The sequence below is a fragment of the Phyllostomus discolor genome, chromosome 2 (assembly GCF_004126475.2).
Source record: "Phyllostomus discolor isolate MPI-MPIP mPhyDis1 chromosome 2, mPhyDis1.pri.v3, whole genome shotgun sequence".
Lineage (NCBI taxonomy): Eukaryota > Metazoa > Chordata > Mammalia > Chiroptera > Phyllostomidae > Phyllostomus > Phyllostomus discolor.
In genome coordinates this window covers 6,465,695-6,486,773 of record NC_040904.2, presented here as the reverse complement: position 1 = coordinate 6,486,773, position 21,079 = coordinate 6,465,695, and the positions used below count along the sequence as shown (strand labels likewise).

The following is a 21,079-nucleotide window of genomic DNA, read 5'->3' as shown; positions in this document are numbered from 1 at the left end:
GTGCTCTCTAAATCAATGCAGAGTGCCGTTCAGTGTCTGGTTACCCTCAGGGGCTGGGGCGGCGGAACGGTAGAGGGACGGCGTGCTTTAGAAACACCGAAGGCACTGCTTGCCAAGCACAGAAACAGAAGCAGGCTTCCATTTCGAATGATCACAAATGCCTGGCGTGTTCCTGCAAACACTGTGCAGGCGGCCACGTCGCTGTATTCCCAGCCCCCACCCCTGCCCCGACCGGGGTCTGCAGAATCAATACAGATGTCAGCTGATCAACGGTCACTTGACCCCAGACCCCAACAGGAAAAAGGGACATGGCAGCTGGAACAGGACGACCGCGGCCGGAACACAAAGGACTCCCAGGGGTGGACAGGAAGCACTTACTGCTCAATTCTCTTGGGGGGAGTAGGTGTGTAACCTGCAAGGGGAATATAACTTTTAAATGTCTTACTAAATCAAATCTAGTAATGTGCAAGTTATTAACCTTCTCACTCATGACAAGGGGCAATTTCTGTAAAAAAAACAAAAACAAAAACAAAAAAAATACAAGCCCTGGCTAGTGTGGCTCAATGGATTGGGTGCCAGCCTACAAAACAAAGGGTTACTGGTTCGAGTCCCAGTCAGGACACATGCCTGGGTTGTGGGCCAGGTCCCCAGTTGGGTTTGAGAAGCAACCACACATTGACGTTTCTCTCCCTCTCTTTCTCCCTCCCTTCCCCTCTCTCTGGAAATAAACAAATAAAATCTTTAAAAAAAAAAACAGTAATCATAAATGCTTCTCATGAATGCTGGAGACGGCAAAGTTTATAAATAGTTATCCTGTAAACTCGGTGATCCCACAATACTGACTCTCCTTCTCCCCCTTGAAGGTTCAAAGCATGGCTCACATTAAAGGGGCCGGAACCCCCATTTCTTTAGGGGGCATCCTCGCTGAGCGCCCGAGAGAGAAAGCAATGCCCGGCTGCGTGGGGAAGGCGGGGCTGCGGGGTGGGGCCCAGCTGCACCTCCGCGGGGAGGAAGAGATGCTCGTGGCTCCCAGGGCTCAGCAGTGCATGGTGCAGTCACCAGTCTGCAGTCTAACTCCAGGCCCTGAAACTGGGGACTCCGAGAGGGTCCCCAGGAGACCGCAGGCCTGGTCCCCACTGCCTCTCCAGGGGAGTGCAGGCCCAAGGCAGCACCTTCCACCCCTCCTGCCTGGACCGCTGGCTGGTGACAGCTCCGAGCTGCATCCATTCCCGATCAGCCCCGAAGGCCTGGACCGGGCAGCCGCTAGGCTGAGCCTCCCCAGAGGAGCCGGGGTCGCCCACCTTTCCTGTGCCCAGGGCGGCCATGGGCGGCTTCCAGCTCCAGCTCACCATGGGGTGTATGACCACACCCCACCCCTCTTCGGTCCCTGGAGGCCCCAAACCCCAGACGGCTGGAAGCTGCTGTCACCCCCCTCCTGCTCTGACAAACCTGACTTTCAGGGGACCTGGGTCTGCTCGGCACCCCTATCCGTTCCCGGCTGGCTTGGGCTCCGGCAAGGTTTCCCTTCAGACTGTGTCCAGCTCTGCCCCCACCCCACCCCACCCTGGCTATGTCCCTATGAAGTGCCCCCACCCTGTCACTGGCCCCTTCCCTTTTCTCCCAGAACACCCTGCAGGGGGTGGGGGGCTTACAGGCGCCTCACGCACACATTAACCTTCACGGGGACCCACTAATTGCTCGAAGAATGTCAACCACGTCATCTTTCAAAAATAGCTCTGACAGTGTTCCTTTCTCTAAAAATATTAAGCCGACCGACGATACTACACGGTTAAAATTAAAGGGTGGTATTGATGGGCCGCTTTGTTTTTTCTCTTTTCTTTTTCTGAAACCAGTCCAGAATCTGTTCACAAAAGTCATTCCTACGTTGCCTTTCTAAAGCTGCAGTCCCTGACAGTACAAGAGGCTACATTTTTTAATTACGGAAGATGGAGAGCGGTCCAGGGTGACCTGGCCCCCGGGCCCTGGGACAAAAACTGGGGCAACCTTCAGCTCTGCCCCTCCCAAGCCGCTGTCCACCGTTTCCCTGCTCTCACTCACCACGGGGCTGTAGCTTCGCTTGGGTTTGTCCCAGGGGTGGCACTAGGAGCAATCAGAAGACACCAGGAAAGAGAGCTGCCTATTTATTCCCTTGCTTTCTTTTCCACTCTGGTTGCCAGATAAAATACAGACTGTTCCGTTAAATGCAAATTTCAGATTGAAAAAAAGAAAAACAAATGTGTAGTAAAAGTACGCTCCAAATAGTTCATGGAAAAAAATTGTACTATTAAAAAATTGGTTTTTGCTTATCTGATGCTGAAATTGAACTGGGCATCCTATATTTTGATTTGCTAAATCTAGCCACCCTGAAAGTCTGCAAACTTGCTCAAAGCTCAGGTATGTCTTTCAACAGAAGAACACAGCTCCTGTCGGGCCACCCCCCACCACCCCCCACACTGCACCTGCTCTGCGCTCTGGTGCCTCTCTCCAGCCTTGCGGTGGCTGGTCTGAGGTGCCGCACCGTCCTCTGCAGGCGTCCCTAAGCCCTGCACACACCTTCGCAAACTGTCCCCTGTGTGGCTGACTCCCCTCGACGTCCTCAGGTGGCCTGTGCCTCTGTGTCCCGCCAGGACCACAACTGATACACTCGCCACCAAGGGCTGCCGACTCCACCCAGCCAGCCCCGCTCTTTGAAAACATTCCACCGCCAGCTCTGACTACGACCTCTGGCCCCTGTTGGGTGCTCAGCAGATATTTCTTGATGGGATGAATGAGCGAAGCAAAGCTGGAGTCCGTACTGTTTTGCAACATCTCTTTTCTGGCTGTGAAGGCCCTCAAGGTCTATCTCCTGAAGAGACTGCATTCTCACCAGCGAAGGACAGGAAAACAACTGAGGACGTGCTGAAGTGGAGTGAGAGGCGGGGGGCCCGCCTGCGTCAGCAGGATAAGAGGTGTCGGTTAACCCAGTTAAACGCTGCCGTGGGACGGCCCATCCCGACATTCAGCAGCTTCAACACAGGAACGGAATCTTCTCCCCTCCAGGTCTGTAGGTGGGTGGGCTCAGCTGGGCACCCTTTGCTGGAGGCTTCCATGCAGTGGCAGCCAGATGGCTCCGGAGCTGGCATCACCTGGAGGTCCTTCTCCCACCTGCCAGCCAGCCGGGCCAGGGTAGCCAGCACGGTGGTTGGTTGGCCGGGAATCTCTCCAGCAGCTGCTCCAGGCGGCCAGCTCGGGCTTCCTCTGAACACAGTGGCTTCGAGGTAGTCAGGCTTCTTACGTGACAACTGTCTTCTCCCACCGCAAGTACTCCCAGAGAGAAAAACGGGAAGCTGACAATTTCCCAAGGTCTGGACCCACAAAGTCATGTGCCTCCGCTGTGCATCGTGTTGTTAGTCTGAGGTGCCTGTCACAGGCCGCCCCAATGATGCTGGGGGGGATTCTTGGAAACCCCCAGCGGCCAGAGACTTGGAAGCCATCTTTAACCCCCTACAAAGGATGACCCAAAGCCGGCAATCACACACAATTACGACCAGTCCTCACAGTGACCCGGGCATACTCGCCAAGTCCGTTAGAAAGTACAGAAAACCAGGAAGGGCAGGAAAGTTGTATGCCCCTTAGTCAGAAAAATTTAAATTCAAATTAATTTTCACACCAAGAACTTTCCAATTACCTCTCTTCTGTGCTTCAACCAGGATGTGGTTTAGAATGTACTGGGAGGAAAAATAGTGCATTGGGAAAGAAAGGACACGTGTTTGCTTTGGAAAAAGAGGTTGGGGTGTGGCACCCATCACAGGCCGTCCTCACCACAGGCGACGTGAGCAGGGAACCCCTGGAGGGCCCAGGCCCGGTTCGTGTCTGCCCTGATAACACTGTGTCGAGGGCTGGGGTTAGAGGGCAGACCAGGGGAGGAGGCGGCCGTTGGACAATGCGGCGTGAGTCTCTCGGGCTCCTGTCTTCCAGAGCACACGGCTGAGCGGAACTGTGCCAGTCTCCAGACAAACTCTGATGCGTGCCGGCCCAAGGCACTTGTTTGCTCTCCTGACTCCCCGAAAAGGCGAGTGGGGGTGGCACCTGCCACTGCAGCAAAGCCACAGTGAGGCCACCAGTCCGCTAGATGAGGTCTGAGCACAGGGCCAGAACCACCCACCGTCGCATCTTGAGGCAATGGGCAGCGCAGGGACACAGGCGGTGGTGCCGAGAGACACCTCTGCACAGTGACAGACGGCCACCGGGCTCACCGCGGGGGTCACAGCACAAGGTAAACAAATGGTGAATCCCTGTGTCGTACGCCTGCAACGAACAGCACGCCGTGCGCCAACCGCTGTTTAATAAAAACATTGTAAAGAGGATTCAGGGCCCGTCGGCTCTCAGCTTGAAAACTGTAATGACAACAGGTCCCTCCCTGAAAACTAGGAGAAGCCCACTTCAGAGAAAATCAAAATCGCACGTGGAGTGAAACAGCACCTCTTACTGATTGCACAGTCCAAACGAAGCCAGATCTTCGCAGCCGATTAACGCCGGTGGGAGCCTCCAGTGGGTTCCCGGTGGAGGATGCTGGGAGACGCTGGTCTGGGGTGTGCAGTGGAACTCATGTGAGCTCTTGCCAGGCCCCCAGCTCTCCCCTAGCCCTCTGTTCTAGAATCGTTGGCCAAGAGCTTTCCTGTGAGATTTGGGGAGATTTCTGCCCTCGGGTCTGACGCAAGTCCCGTGGCGGCCGGAAGGATGCCCCAGAGACAGTCACAGGACCGAGGCTCCTTTGGCTCCGTGCGACTCTGGCGGGAAAGCAGGCCCCGCCTGAGAAGGGAGTCCAGTTCCCGAAGACACTCAGGTTCACTCTGTGGGCCAGGGACATCCTTCCCCAAAGCTCTGGCGTGTGCACGGGCCTGTGTAGCCACAGAGGAGCCCGCTGATAGGAACGCACGCAGGCCAGGCTGAAATGCAAGTTGCTCCTCTCTTCTGAAAAGCTGATCACTGTGCAAATTAATTCTACAAATAAAATGGAGTGTTTCACCTACTTACAAAAGGTCAAAGGTTTGCCAGCCCTTGAAAAATATTGTTTCCATACTAATAATTGGTGAGAATACGAAAGGTTCCAAATCTCCTGACTGGGGACAGGATTCCTAAGGGTTGGATTGTCCTTTTCCTGACAAATCTACTTCCTGGGCTTAACAAATCTTAAATGACAAGTTTTTAGCATAATTTATAATTTCAGTTTTGCGCTAAAGCATATGGGCCTTCTCCATGTGACAGGGAACAAAATTCTATCTTCAGTTAGTCTAAAGTTATCCAGGGTTTAATCTCAAAAAGAAAAAAGGAAGGAAGGAAGGAAGGGAAAATAGGGATATGCCCACAGACTAACATATTGCTTTACTGTTTTAGTTTTAAAAACTAACACAGCTCTCCCTGTAATAACTCTGAGATCACGCATCCTTGCCAAAGGCTAAGTTAACGAAACCGATGAGCTTATGGTGCTGTTCAGACCACGTTTTCATTTGGCCAAGATGTAAGCCTGTTAGCATCCTTCTGGTGGGTGGGCTCCGACCACAGCCCACCCCAGTTGCCAGTTTACAACCAAGATCCCAGAGAAGAGGGGGCCACAGAGAGACTGTAAGCAAAACCAGCCTGGTGTGATTGGACCGCAAGCCAGATGACCAAAGCCTTCCACCTCTGATTGATGTGCCCTGGGGCAAATCACCTGATTTCCTGAGAAATTTTGCTTGGCACGGCCTCCCCACGCACCCTCCAAGTCTGCGATGGAATCAAACAGAAGGTCACATGCATGAGCATTTTCAATTATACAATGTATACAGATTCGCAGAACTATAAGGAGGAGCAGGTACAAATCTCCACTCCTACTGACACTGTGTTTATGCAAGGTATTCCTTGAACGCTGAAGCTATTAGAATGCTCAACCGAAATGGCAAAGAAAGCGCTCCCTCTTACAGCTGACACTGAGGGTAATGAAGTGCTTGTCAGCACAGAGTCCCGAACTGACCCCACACAGAATCCTCTCTCTTGAACAATACGGCCACTGGCCAGATTTGTGTGGAGACCCTGATGGTTTAAAGGTCTGGCTTTAATAGGCAAGTACAATCTTATGTTTTCCCCGCATGCACCAAGAGCTGGAAGCAACCCGGGTACCCGTATCTCCCTTCTGGAATACAGATTCTTTAGCGTGTCCTGGGCCAAAGGCACAAGAGACATATCCCGCTGGTAATATTCGAAAGTTGCACTAGTATCTCATCCACTGTTGTTTTGACGTTTTATCCAGTTGCTTCAAATATGGAAAAAGAAGGAGAGAAAAGGCCAAGAGACCCAGATGGAGGCTGGGGCTCTCTGCCTTTTTGCCTCAAAAGCTTCACGCATCTGCAGCATTCCCAGCAGTGCCCACCGTACACCAGCAAGGGCGAGTCCTGGGCTTCCTGGGGCTCGCAGCTTCATTCCCGCAGCAGGAGCGGGGGTCAAGCTCCCTGGCCTGGGAATGGTGGTCCCCCCACCTTAAAGGCTGATGTCTGTAGGGAGGTACTTTTCCCACACCCAGGTGCAGCTGTGAACATTTTATACACCACATTTCCAATGCACGTTGCCTCTCAACATTCTACACTCTGTTTCTCTTTTCCAAGAGGCTTAGCTTCAGACAGCAAATTCCCACCTATAACTCCTACTGCGGCTGCTGCAGAACTGGCATTGTAGATGCTCCGTGTGGGGCAGAGGCGCACAAACCCCAGGCTCCCAGATGCCTGAACGCAGCCTGTGGAAAAGCCACGGGCCTGCACTGCAGGCTGCGGGCTCCCTCCGGAAGCAGAACCAAGTCACGGCAGTGCTTTAGACAAATGCACGGCATGAGCCCTCTGTAGCCTTTCCCGAAATTGCATGCCCTCCTCTTGCCTTCCATCCCAACCTTCCATGCTCAGGAGCAAAGGCAGCCTGGCTGAGCCTCGCACCAGAATTGACCTTCTCTCTCCAGTGGGGCAGTCATGAGCGCTCCATCACTCCCTGGTCCTGGACCCACCACGGCTCCCTCTACTCCAGGCTGGTGTCTCACCCGCTCACGTGAAACCCCACCCACACACTTCCCCAAGCCAAGGAGCAGTGATCGCACAGGTGAGTCCCAGGCCAAAACCTGCCCAGGTCAGTTTGTAGGTACTGACAGATCCTTAGGTACCCAGGCACCAAAGGGGGAAACATTAGCGTCTACTGGGGGACCCACAGCCAAGGGGAGGGTGTAAAGTGCTCTGGGAATAAATATTGCATTTTATTTCTTATTCCAAAAAACATGCTCAGAGTAATAGCGATGTATCTACCTGTCTATGAATCGGGTCCTTCTCAATCAATCTCAACAGCAGAGAAATAAGTGCGCCCTGTGTGTGCACGTGCATGCCCGCCAATCTAAAAGGGAGATACACTTCCGGGGTTTGGGTTATATTCAAAAGGAGGAGGGAGGGTACCCAGTACAATGACACTTCAGATTAGTCACTGTTTGCTTCCCCATAATTATACCAAAGCAAACTAATCTAGGTGCCCCTAGCAAGCCCTCACACCTCCTAGGAACTTCTAAGCCACAGGCTGCTCGCCAAACCAACAGGCACACCTGTTCGATATGATCCCTGAGTGTCTGGTCAGCTGCTCACACCTCCACGGAACTACAGCCGCCCGGAGCCCCGCAGACAGCTCAGGATAATGCTGCCTCCCGGGCGTTTGCTGGCAGGTGGGCTTGTAGGGGATCCTTTTACTGGAATCAGGTGCATTTAGGCCAGTCTCCTCTAGACAGAGCTCTTTGGAAACATTAAGTATCATGAAGTCAGAAGCAATGCATTCCCGTTTTAGAAATTCAATGTAGCTGGGGCAAGCCTCCAGGCTCCGGGAGCAGGCTCCGCCCGAGGCTCCTTACTCACACACCTTCCCTTCGGAGTGGAACCCTCCCAGCAGCTGCTCAGCCTCCGACATTTCTCTACGTTTCCTGTCCATAAAAAATGTAACTCTCGGGGTCTCTCTGGATGAGTTTCAAGATCAAGATAGCCAGCACACCGATGGTCATGCAAACAAATCTTTTGAATGTCTCTGAACAGATGATGAGGGGTGCATACCCCGGATGCAGAAAGGTGTGTCTGCGTCTGTGGACGTGTTGAGGCTCACGCAGCAGATAGGCTATAACCACAGCTGTGAACTGCTGTTTCACTCGAGTAGGGTGCTGTGCCGGAAGCAAATGAACTTCCTGGCTTAAACTGATCAGGTAACGAAGGTGCTTTGTTCGTATGGGAATGGAAATCTCTGAACCACCAAGATGCTAATGAATTGATTTTTAATTTAAAAAAATAGTAATAACCCTAACATTTCTGAGAATCCTATCTTCAAACTGTGGATGAGATTAAAAAAAAACAAAACAAAACACCTGAATTTGTCGGGTTGTATCTTCAGAGGTTAGGGCTCCGGAAAGTGGAAACACATTCTGGGTACAGAGTGGACAGATGTCATATTGCAGGGGCATTCTGGAATCAGAGCGGATCCGTGTCATAGTTCATATCAATAAATACCATGGCAACCGAAACAAGAACCTAGATTCCCAGCCAATGGCCCTCTTGAGGTATATTTAATATAATAACATGCCAACAGCACACCCCCCCCCACCGAAATTTAGATCCCTCTGGAGTTTTAACGTATCTGACTTGTGTCTTCTGTGATCCAAATTATCGTTTCAAGACGCCCATAATTCACTCCATAACCTTCATGCTTTAAGTGTTCAATGGAGATGGAAATTAAATTTATATTTGAAATACGAACACTTTGCCTTGTAGATGACTAATGAAATTTGGGACTAATTGACTACTGATGATGAACTGACTCCTATCCAAATCTCATAACATTTTAATGTTCTGCGCCTCGTCATTCTATTCTCCTGGGTCCCTGATCTTCAACACACATAGGCAGCTCCATTTGTGTTAGTAGGAAATATACATTAAGATAAAAGACCTCTCTAGACACCTGTGATACCAGAGTAAAATAATTTGATTTTCAGTGGAATGTAATATTAGGTTAACACAGAAATTCCAAGGTGATCTTCTCATATTAGGAAGGTAAGAATAAGAAATTAAGCAACTTAGATTTTTAGAAAAATGCCTTTTAGACGGCACCTAGAAGTCTTTCCCCCAGCATTTCTTGGATTGTTATTGACTATTGTCTTTGCTCATTTTAGAGGCAAAAACACAAACATAAGGTCGTAATGAAATATCATGCACATATATCATACATGCGCAGTTTTCTCTGACATTACGGTACACGTTAATAATAAGCGGAAGTTATATAGCACGATTATTCTCTAACTATCAAATAATTTTGACCTCTAAATTTCCCTTTTTCTACTCAGAAATTAATATCCTCTGATATCTAGAGTTATAGAAAGAAGAGCTTAAATAGCATCTTGAATTTTTCCTTTCCATTAATTTTTATACCTCCGGAAAAGACATACTCCATTTTCACTAGAATGGATCCATTTTTGGCTAAGAGAAATTCCATGGCTTGGAATGGCAGAAAGGCATGCTCTCTGTACCTGCTGATCAGTCCCTTTGGTGCAAAGCACTGAGCACTTAGACCCGCTTCGAAGGACCTACGAGACACCCAGGTAAATAAAGCTGAGGGACAGAGACAGCCAACACAAGGGACCCTGTCCTTCTCAGGCATCCCTGTGCCTGCTCTCCAGGCTCCGGGATCCCCGGAGGGGGGTACACAGGGGCTCCTAGAGCATCAGTTCTCCGAGTGTGGCCCAGGCACCCTGGGGGCGCCTCCTCCTTGGGGGGGGGGGCGCTCAAAACCAAGACGATCATTTCTATTCCTAAGGTATTATTTTTATTTTGCTTTTTTACATCTCATTCTCTCACGAGCGCACCATGGAATTTTCTGGCTTCATGGTTTATGATGACATTACGACCGACTGAAGCCGGAGGGACATTCAAGAGATCGGCATGTCAACCGTTGCTACGCTTCCACTAAAACTTTTTTTTTCTGTTTTAGAAGACAGAACTACTCTTCATTTCTAAGTGTTCCTTATGTTCACAAGCCATGGGTTTACCATTTTATTTTTAATGAATGAACGAATAAACCTTTTTAACATGTCTCTGTATCAATTTTGAATATGGGAACCATTCATGATATAGCCAATATAAACAAAACTTCTCTGGGGTCCTCGAGAATTTTTAGACATTAAAAGGAAGGTGTGAGGACAAACGTTTTGAGAACGGGTGCCGCAGGGGCGTCTCCTAGGAGTCTTCTACCCACGAAGCCCCATGACCCCAAAGCTGTGAGGTTCTAAGGAGAGGAACTCCAGTGAGGATATGGACATGACTCTGTGAACCAGGAGAACCGGGGAGCTCCTACACGGCAGGCTGTCCGTCCTCCCCCAAGGCACACAGAGCGGACAGGAAGAGCCCTGGGCATCAGGAAAGCCTCATGAAAGAGCCTATTTCCTTCCCTGCCCTCCCTGCCGCCTCTGATCAAGACATCGTGGGGCACCAAACCATCTCCTTGTTGATATAACAACCTTTCAGCCCGGGGGTCAGCACCTGGCCCTACCTAACAGGATGGCCCCAGACAGCTGGGTGAGAGCGGAGTGCAGGTGCATACAGTACAGAGGAACATTCTAGTACCTGAGTTTTGCTCAGGCCCCAGCTCAGACTTGGGACAGAGCACCCTAAGCCATCCAGAGGCCCCCGAGGAGTCTTTACGGCTGGTATGGGAGCTTGGCACTTCCCACAGCCGGATGAGTCGGCGCCTGCCCAGGTCTCTCCAGAGGGAAGCAGGGCCAGAGGTCCACCAAGGGCAAGTTCACTTTATAATGAACAAAAAGTGAGAGCGCCCAGACTCTAACCTCACCGGAACCACAACCGAAGTCCTCGGTGCCCCCCGGGCATTTTTCATTATTACGAGTCACCCTCCATGACAACCCCTTGCTCCAGCTGTCTCCCTCCCAAGTCCATGCTCTTTCCATTGCGGGTCACCTCCCAGCTCCTCCCCTCCGAGCCTCGGTTTCCCCATCCTTCAAATAGCATCCTTCCTACAGTTTAAGGCCAGGGCGGAGACTGGAGTCCCAGGATGCAAACACTCCAGTCTCCACCGTGTGCTCCCAGTTTCCGGTGAGTGACTGCAGGACACTCCCTGACCCTTGTCCCTCCCCGGGGACCAGCACCGGGCTCTGTGTACGGGGAGGCCTGAAGCAGACTTTCAAAACCTCCTTTAAGGAACCAAGCACTTCACAGCTTTCAGAGCATTTATCTCATTTGATCTTATTTTATCCTCACAACAACTGGGACGGTTCTCACCCACCCTAATGAAGAAAGCAGAGAACTATATTTGCACTGTAATTAGCACGTTGCCCAAAAGGGGAGTCCTCCTTTGCGGAGGAAACTGCTCCTGCCCCTGCACGGAGCCGGCTCCGTTTCCTTGGTAAACAGACCGCGGTGCCCACAGAGTGTCGCCGAACCCCACTCCGAGCCGGAGCGCAGACACAGGGGAAGCTGGTCTCTGCGGGAGGCGTGCTCCCCGCGCGTGCGCATGCGCAGGGCTGCGGGTGGGAAAACCGGAAGTGGCTGGACTACGCACGTGGTCTTACCATTCTCGCCGGGTGTCTTGTCTTTTCCGTTGGTCGCCCCAGCGCCTTGTCGCTACAGGCATTAAAAAAAAAAAAAAAGGGAAGAAAATGTTATCAGATGTATTCAGAATTATTTTGTCCCGTATTGTTTCACAGATCTCTTGCATGGTATCAAGGTCTGTGCTGCTTTAGCTGAGGGTGGGTATATCCAGGTGCTTATGAAACCAGGGAAGGAGCAACCCAGGAAATGATCCAGTGAAGTGGCCGAGCCAGCCTCCCTCGTCCCTAGCAAGGGACAGCAGATGAGACACTGTTGTTGACAAGCATAACCTCATTGGAAATAGGAGGGAACCAGCCGAGGGCACGTGCCAACTGCGAGACGCTCAGAACTGCCACCTGGGTCAGCGGTGGCCCTCACACTACTCTGTTCTCATTCCAGTCACGGTGCCCAGTGTCTTACTGAATAAATTTTAATCAAATAAAAAACTTATGTGGAGATTCACTTTTTTTAAAGATTTTATTTATTTATTTTTAGAGAGGGAAGGGAGGGAGAGAGAAACATCAATGTGTGGTTGCTGGGGGCCATGGCCTGCAACCCAGGCATGTGCCCTGACTGGGAATCAAACCTGTGATGCTTTGGTTCACAGCCCACACTCTATCCACTGAGCTATGCCAACCAGGGCGAGAGTCACATTTTTTCTTATCATAAAGTAATTTTTCTGCCATCATTTATGCCTCTCCTGTGCATGTTTGCTTTACCTGGTCACTGGAAGTATAGGTATTTCATGGTTAGACCTGAATGCTTAAGCTAGGTGGTTTGCATGTGAGGAGCTGTGTGAAAGGCATTACACAGGTAAACACATAAGCATGTTTCCTCGTGGCTATTGAGCTACTGCTTTTAATAACGTGATGTTCTGAATTGTTCTAGGTCAGGGAGAGAAAAGTAGTTTATCCATCAAATGTTCCAGTAGTTATCAGAAAATATGCTTTAAGTTGAAGAGAATTAAAGAGATGTAAAGTCTCTAACTTTTAGGTGGGAAAAAAAACATTGAAGCCAGGTGGCAAGACTGATTGGTCCAAGGTCATGATCAAGACCAGAGATGGGACTTCCTTGCCCAGAGGTCAGTGTCGTGCAGGACCTGTTCTGTTACGTAACTATCTGCGTTGCACCCTGGGAAGAGCGGCAGAGCGCTGGACAAGGAGAAAACCGCTAGAGGTGACTCCCACCAGGGAATAAAGGTGCCCTCAAAAGGTATATTTTTAGTCCAAAACTTCAGCCCCAAAATAATACCACAGCAATAACACTCAGTTCATCAGCTCCCGTTAGCATTCAGTGTTGTCATGAGAAATTCCCAGGTCCCTTAGTCGACCTTCATCAGGAAAATGCTGCTTTCGGGTTCTGACTCGTGTGAACGAGTAGGGTGAATGGTTAGGACTTTTGTTAGTGAGGTTAACCTTCCTGTGCCCGTGTATCGCCTTGTGCAGATGATAACCCGAGAGAGGCAAAGTCAAGTCTCCCATTCATTACCAGCCCCGGCACACAGGCGTGGGCACACGCCCCATCCCAGTCACTGTGGAGTGTAAATGCACCCCAGGTCTGCCCCATTCTGAGAGGGTGGGACCCCTTCTCTCCAGCAAGAAGTGGAAGAAAGGGTGGCAAATTGGAAGGGTTACATCACTGTGGGTCCCTTATCCATATTTAAGTTGGAATGCCTGAAATCTTCAGAATGCTAGATCTCTCCTATGTTCCCGTGGAGGAAGAAGGTTCTTAACCAAACATCAATTGTTCTTCAACACACTCCAGTGCAGCCCCCATGTCACGGCCCCATGTTCTAAAGTGCCCAGCCTGTAACACATGCTGTCTTCATTGAATCCAAACCATGCTTTTCTTAAAGAGAGGAGATGCACCAGTAAACACGCCCCTTTCTTCTGCCTATGTTATTTTTATAGCTCCTTTTTTCCAACACAGAGCAGTAAGTTCAAGTTCGCTGCACTCGATGGAAATCTGATCACCACGGTGGAGGAACAGGCGGCAGCATAGCAGCTGTCGGCGATATTCAAACCCTCCGCCCTTCCCCGCGTGATGTGTAGACGGCTCATTAAAGAAAATCAAATTCCACAAAATGAAAGCACAGTGTTCTAGAGTTGAATAAAGTCCCATTAAACAGCTTACAAGTGCAAAATAGGTGCACACTCAACCCCGCGGTCTTTAACTACCTTAAACATTGACACCTTTCAAATGTCATGAATACTTCATTTCATAAAAGATGACTTTTTAGAAACCTGAAGAAAACCAGAATTGAAATGCACACAAGGGAGAAAAAGGAGTCCTTTTTCCAGGATTTCTAAGACGGGATTTTTGTGTCAGATCGCATCTAAAAGATGCAGAGTGCAGCCGAGAGACGTCATAAGGAGATGGTGTGTCAGATCAGACAGTGATCCTGACAGAAAAGAACTAGTCATGGAAAGCGTTTTTTCTCAGAACTCTTTGAGACCTTGTGACATTTTTCAGGCAAGGCTGAGAGCATGGGGGAATCATCCAAGAGCTTTCCTGACCCCAGAGTCTTGGTGGTCCACATACGACTATTTTATCGCCAGGTGAGGCGGTTGAAATTCCCCTGAATCAGTAAATGAAGAGGGTCCAAGTCAGGCTGCTGTCGGGGGGCAGTCACAGCTCACACGCGCAGCGGCCAGACGTGTTCCACAGGCCCCCGAGCACCATTGACTCACAGAATTCTGACAGCGTCCCTGACGAGGGACACACCGCCCTTCTCCTCATCAGCCCCCTGTACAGGCTGCATCCTACAGCACAGAGAGGACTCGATCGAGGTCACGCAGCTGGGAAGTGGTGGACTCGTAACCCCAGCCCAGAGACCGCGGCTCCGAAGTCTTCCCTTTAAACCCCCAAGCCTGAGCATCTCCCAGCACCTCCCCAGGGCCTCCCTCAGCAGGTGGGGAGAGTCCTGCTGAGGGTCCATGCAACTTCACAAGCGCCCGCAGAGAGTTTAAAGGGCACTTGCCTTACACAAAGCAGCAGAGTCAAACCAGCGGTGCAGGGATCAGTGGTAGAGTTGCTGTGAGTCTTTCACAGAATTTAAATAACAAACAAACAAAAAAAAACATAGCTAGGTTGTGCCGAAATGGGTGGAGGGATGGGTGGATAGATAGATGGATGGATGGATGGATGTCATTCTCCAAACATCCAGTGGGAAAAAGGTTCTTTTCCACAAGATGATAGACGTTAGAGCACCGAGGGAGAAAGCTGCATTTCCCCCCACCCACTCTCATCGCCAAGTGAGAGAAGACCCTGCCTCCTGGATCCATCAGCCCCATCGTGAGCTCAGCAGCCTGAGAATCCGTGTTACCTACTGAGCAGGAGAATATCACGTCTTCGAACTGGACTGATAAACAAGATGAAATGTGAAAGGGAAAAGGCATGAAAAACTGTCTTCGGGACGAACCCTGATACAAGAGTCTGAGTGTCGGGCTCTGTTCTAAGAACTTCAGAAATGATTCTGTGACATCATGGATACCACCACCGGGTCACTCAGTTTACGTATCAACCCAATTTAGTACGTTAGGGCGTGCAGAAGGCAGGAAGATGCTCTCGGACCAAATACACCATCACAGTCACCAGGCTAAAGCGAATGTGTGGAATATACTGTCCAAATTACCTAGAAAACCAGCACATGTGCATGCAGAGCTTCCTACATGGGCATCCCATGCACTTTCATCTGCAGACTTCGCTCCCACGTTTTCACAGGGATCTGGAGCGCCCATCACCATGGCCACAAAGAGCAGCGGTGGTTGGCACACAGGGGCTTTTGCTTATTTCTCCTTTGGTGGGGGAACAAGTGGAGGCAAAGAAATCTGCAGTTTAGTGTCGCAGGTTCGATTCCCAGCCAGGGCACATGCCTGGGTTGCAGGCCATGACCCCCAGCAACCGCACATGGATGTTTCTCTCTCTTCCTCTTCCCCCCTTCCCTCTCTAAAAATAAATAAATAAAAGCTTTAAAAAAATCTGCAATTTCAACACAGCAAAACTGGAAACGGGAGCTCTCCTGATAGTTCTGCTTCCAGAAGAATCTCGCCTTGTTTCTTGTCGCCTGCCCCTGGTCATGGCACCTGACACAGATGTTCCCACTGAGGCCTTCTGGTCAACCCAAGCTCCACTTTCCCCCTAAGCTTTGCATGCATAAGACACTCTTGTTTGGGACCCTCAGAGACACGTGACCCCACACAGACCTAGCACCTTCTTCCATGTGCTCCTAAGGGTCTAGGAAAATAACAGCCCCTGCCTTCTTCGGCTGTCTGATATCCAAGTCCCTGCAGAGCAAGCCGGCTCCGTGCCTGTCTGCCTCAGGCACACGGGCATCCCCTCCTCAAACATATCCAGACAACATCATTCCCGGGACCTCTGGAAGAAACCAGGGTCCTGGGTGAGGAAATGTATTCCACTCAATTGACCCTGAGAATCACAAATAAGAAAATTCCTCAGCTCCTTAAAACACAGACACGTTTTCTCAGAACTTCCTCTTTTTATATTCTCCCCACTTCACCACTAGGAAATGCTAAATCCCCATCTAAGGATGTGGCACAGGAAGTTAAAATCACAGCATTCCAGGAGCCCTGGTCTCCAGCGCAAGCTGGGGTTTGCGTGCAGGCCGGGGGTCCGCTGAGTGGAGGCCCAGCCGGCGGGCACACCTCTCAGACACGCACCGGGTGGCACATGCCTCGCATCCTTCCTGGGTGATGTTAACTAATAACAAGGTAGCATTTCAGAATTTAATGAGCCCCCAATTAAAAGGAGCCTAAATAGAGAGTGAGTATGTGATAGTCCCTTCTGATAATCTGGTCGGTGCCAAGTAGCTATAAAAAGGCAGGAGTGGTACTAAAAAGGTGTAATTTCTGCAGTCATTTCGCCTGACAGTCCCTTTGCAGCCGGGGCTGCAGGGAACGAACAAAGAGTGTGTGTTCGTTTTGCAGAGAGCAGAGCCTGCGATGAACACTGTTTGTGTTGCAGACGGGGGGGGGGGGGGGGGCAAGAAGGGGGGAGGGCGATGGGAGGGTCCCCCACCCTGCTGGTAGTGCCATGACCCTGACCTTGTGCCCTTCCAGGCTGTGCAGCCTGTGTCAGAGGACAGACCCCAGCCGGGAGAAGGCAAATGCGTTGTCACCTGCCCCAGCCTCCCTCTGGTCAACACAGGCGTCACAGAGTGTCAATGTCCAAAGCCTCCAGGCTGGGCAACGTCTCAAATGCAGGACCTGCCTGGGGACACAGAGGAAGCCCCAGAGCAAGAAGTGGAGACCCACGGCAGTGCAGCATGGGCAGGAGGTGACATGCCATTCCTTCACACCTGCCGGAAGTCTGTGGAGCCCACGCCGAGCTGGCCACCCACGGGGGTCCTCACTGCTGGGCCCGGTGAGAGGTGCATGACCCAGCACACTAATTTGGCAGGGTGACTCTTCATGATCACATGGCAAAACCACAGACACTCCCCGTTACCTGAGGTACGTCACTCGTGGGACAAGCCACGGCCATGTTCTGGTCAATAACTGACTTCAGGTCCGCTGCTTCTGAGCCTTGAACTTGGAGTGCCTCTGAAGGCTTATCTGACCACACACATCAGCAGCGTCACCTCCACTAGAAAGCGTGCTGTTTCCCGGACCCTCATCAACACACACACTAGCGGCCTGACTGTGCGGGGCGCGAAGCTCAGGCTTCCTCTGAAAATGAGTGACCGGATCACTCCCCTGCCCGCTATGGTTCCTTGTGAAATCCACACCAAGTCTTACCGTGCTTGGAGCAGTCACGGTTGCATCAGGTGAGTGAGGCATTTCTTGCAAGGGAGGGCCAAGAAGGTTTGAATTCTACCACCTAGGGGCGGCATCGGGGCTCACCCTAGCAGGTCCCTGAGATCCAGGTTTGTTTACTGATTTTCAAAGACCACGAGAATCTGTAACGGAGACCCGCAATTTGAGCGCCTCAGAGCCCTGTGCCACCATCCTCTCTCTTGAGTTAATAAAGCCACTGTCATAGCCATACCCGCACGCCCTGCTCCACACGAACAACTGCAAACCGGCTTTTGCTCAGCCCCGTTGGGGGTGGGGGTGGGGGACCAAGAACCTTGGTAATCCAGACAAACACTGCACAGGATCACTTAGATGCGGAATCTGAAAAAATAAGTCAAACTCACAGAAGCAGAGAGGGCAATGGCAGTTGCTAGGGTCTGTGGTAGGAGACCTACAGAGGCTGGTGAAATGTCACAAACTTTCAGCTCCGAGATGACAAGGACCAAAGAGCTGATGTTGAACATGGTGGTTCCAGGTGACAACGCGGTCGTATAATTAATATTTGCCAGGAGAGTGGAACTGAAATGTTCGCACACACAAAAAAAGGAAACTATGGGAGGTGATGAATGTGGCAATTAATCTGATGGGGGAATCTTTCACAATTTATACGTGTATCAGATCATCACACTGCACTGTTTAAGGGCGTTCAACCTTTATTTGTCCATGACACCTTAGTGAAGCTGAAAAAGATAATAGTTTAATTCCATATTTTAGAAAAATTTTAAATACTGCAAAAAGTCATTAGAAGCAAATATCAACATGTAACATAATAAGACAGGATCCATCGCTGTTTTCCTGATATTTCCCTCAGCCTCAAGCTCCCGCGTGGCCCCACCAGGCGTGGGTCACACGGAAGTAAAAGATTCAAGAAGTGGGGCGATTTCAAGGCTGTAGAAAAGTATTCTAGCACAGTCTTTGAAACCTTCCGTCTGCAGCTTCCTCGTGGGCTGGGGTTGTGGTTATGAATCTGTGCTGCCACCGGGAGAGTTTTTGCTACCTGAGCTCCAGAACACCGCGGTCTTCATCTTTCGGATTACTCCAGGGTGTATTACTTCAACTTTAGGATGAAACGCGAGTTCCCATTGAGAGATATTTATTTTTTTAAGACTTTATTTGTTTATTTTTAGAGAGGGAAGGGAGGGAGAAAGAGAGAGAGAGAAACATCAATGTGTGGTTGCCTCTCATGTGGCCCCCATTGGGGACCTGGCCCGCAACTCAGGTATGTGCCCTGACTGGGAATCAAACCTGCGATGCTTTGGTTCGCAGCCCCCCGCTCAATCCACTGAGCTACGCCAGCCAGGGCAGATATTTATTTTTTATTTCAGAAATTTGAAGAGAATGAACATGAAATGAATCCCAGCGGGTTAAAGGTGGGGTAGAAATGGCAGTCCAAGAGTATTTTCTGAATCTATACCTATAGCCTTTAAGTGGATAAATCTGTATTTTCTCCAAGAACTTGGCTTGATATTTAATTTGGTGAGATATGACTTGCCTAAAAGGTCACCACTTCAAAAGCCCACTGGGGTTGGGGAGCAAAGAGCCTTCTGCAGCGGTAAGGGCCCCAGGTCATCCCCAGGGGTCCCAGGGGCCCACCCACACCCCACCCTTTCTTCCCCCGTCTCCCCGAGAGACTAGCTCCTTTTGCCACCCAATGCTGGAAAGAGCTCTCTCTGCGCGTGTGCTCGCATCAGCCATGCTGGAGAGAAGCCGACAACCCTCACGGAGCCGGAAGGAAGTGGCCCCCAGCAGCCCCCAGCTCCCACAGGCATTTCTGCTCAGCCCGTAACTGAGCCGTCCGTGGGGGAAGGGGAGGGGGGTCTCTCAGACCTGGCGTCAGCCCCTCCCTGTGGCAGCACGGCAAAGCTCCCCAGTGAAAGCACCTGGGTCTCTCCGGGCCTGAGAAACAAAGATCCTCCTGAAAAGCAGATTGTCAAAAGTAGGTACCTTGGCCCATGCCCAAGACCATGGGCAGGTGGTGAAGGTCACGGATTCAGCGTCAGGGGCCCAGACTTAACCCGTGTTTGGGGGTGAGGTGGGGGTGTGGAGGTGACTCATTGTGTGGACTCTTTACTTCTCCAAAAAACCAGGCCCTGGGCTGAGCCCTAAGGGTCCCTGAAAGAAGGGCGCATTGACTCACTGATGGCTCACAACCGGGAGGGACAGGCAGAGACTAAACCCACCATCTCAATATTGTGGCTAAGAGCTTGACTCAAGATGGCTGAGCTCAGGGGCGTGGGTGAGGGACCCCAATGGAAGTCAAGGGAGGCTTTCCCCCTCTTGAGAAGTAGTATGTGCAATAGTACCCCCACCAGCTGCGCTTTGCTGGGGAAATCCCTCATCTAAACCCCATTCCCTCCCTCTGAGGATAGATCACACCCTCTGGCTCCTACTGGCCACAGTAGGCACCAGACACCCAGTAGGTGTGCGCTCCCCACCTGTCCATCCACAACAGTGTTCTCCAGAAGAGGCATCATTTGGTAATATCAGGTCGATGGCATCTATGTGTCAAGAGGAGGGAGAGTACTTGTTTCAAGCCACCTTCTAGCATTCCGCCCTCTCCTCCCAACACCCGCCCCCTGTGGGATTCTGTCTGCCAAGCAGTTGCAGAGAGGGGGCAGAGACAGAAAGAAAAAGGCATCTCACCCCCACGGTGGCTCAGAAGCTCTTGTCAGCAAACGCTACTCAATGCCATCTAGCCCCCGGTGATGCATCTTTTCCTGAGTAATTTTTCTCCGAGGCGCTGTCTTCCTTTCATGCTGTTTCATCCTGAGAGTCACATGTCTAACAGCTTCAGCGTTTCCAGCCCCCGAAATGGGAGCATCGTGCCGAGCAGTCCCTCCGATGGCTCGTCCACACGAGGAAAAGCACAAAGATGCGTGTCTTCGGCGTAGGCCGGTTCAAGTACTGCAGAGCCTTTGCAGAATCAACACCCCGCACGGGAGAGGCATCAAGGCAAAGCTCCATCCCCAAAGATCTCAGGACATCTTGAGAAGCGTTTTTCTGTCCTTTTTTTTGTATCATCATGAAGAAAAAAGCTTCCGTGGTTTTACGTTTCACGCTTTAGGGACGAGGCTTGTGAGTCTCTCTGGTGAAACGTCAGGCTTTAAATGAGCAGAGGAGTCAAACCACAGGGAACGCACCAGGAAGCGAGATAAACAGCCGGGCAGCCAGCAGGTCGCAGGCGGTTGCCTGGGGCCAGGGCAGCCACAAAGCTGGCGGCTTCTCCGGAACATCCAAGGCGGTCAGTTAAGGCCTCTCCCAAATCAGAGTTCCTGAATTTTTCTACAAAGTAGAAGACCCTCTTGCACCCACATCTTGTGATAAGGAAAAGATGGATTTAGTTTCGTGCCTCTGATAGTTTTCAATCGTCTGTAATTCTCCTAGTAACGTTCTGAAAATCGGGCATTGAAAACTCACTAACTTAATCCCTAAAGGTGTGGACAGGAATGGCAAAAGAGAACTTTAGCTGCCTTTAAAAAAAACAAAAAGTTGGTTAAAAAATGTGATGGGGCTTCTCAGTGACAGGGAAGTAACCTTTATACTTCCTTCTAATTCTTTCTCCGGCCAGCTGTCACCTCTGGGAGGCCCAAAGGATGAATTCTGCCTCGAATCCTATGCTCCTGGTATTTTTATCCTGACCTTTACGGT

General features: G+C 50.8%; 1 protein-coding gene across 1 annotated transcript in view; it reads right to left on the bottom strand.

The window, feature by feature from the left end:
- PCP4 (Purkinje cell protein 4) overlaps positions 1-21,079 on the bottom strand; it is a 54,578-nt gene that overhangs the window by 16,524 nt on the left and 16,975 nt on the right. The window contains exon 2 of the mRNA XM_028505059.2: positions 11,600-11,651. Coding sequence (XP_028360860.1) covers positions 11,600-11,651 — 52 coding nt within the window. The remainder of the gene's footprint in view (positions 1-11,599; positions 11,652-21,079) is intronic.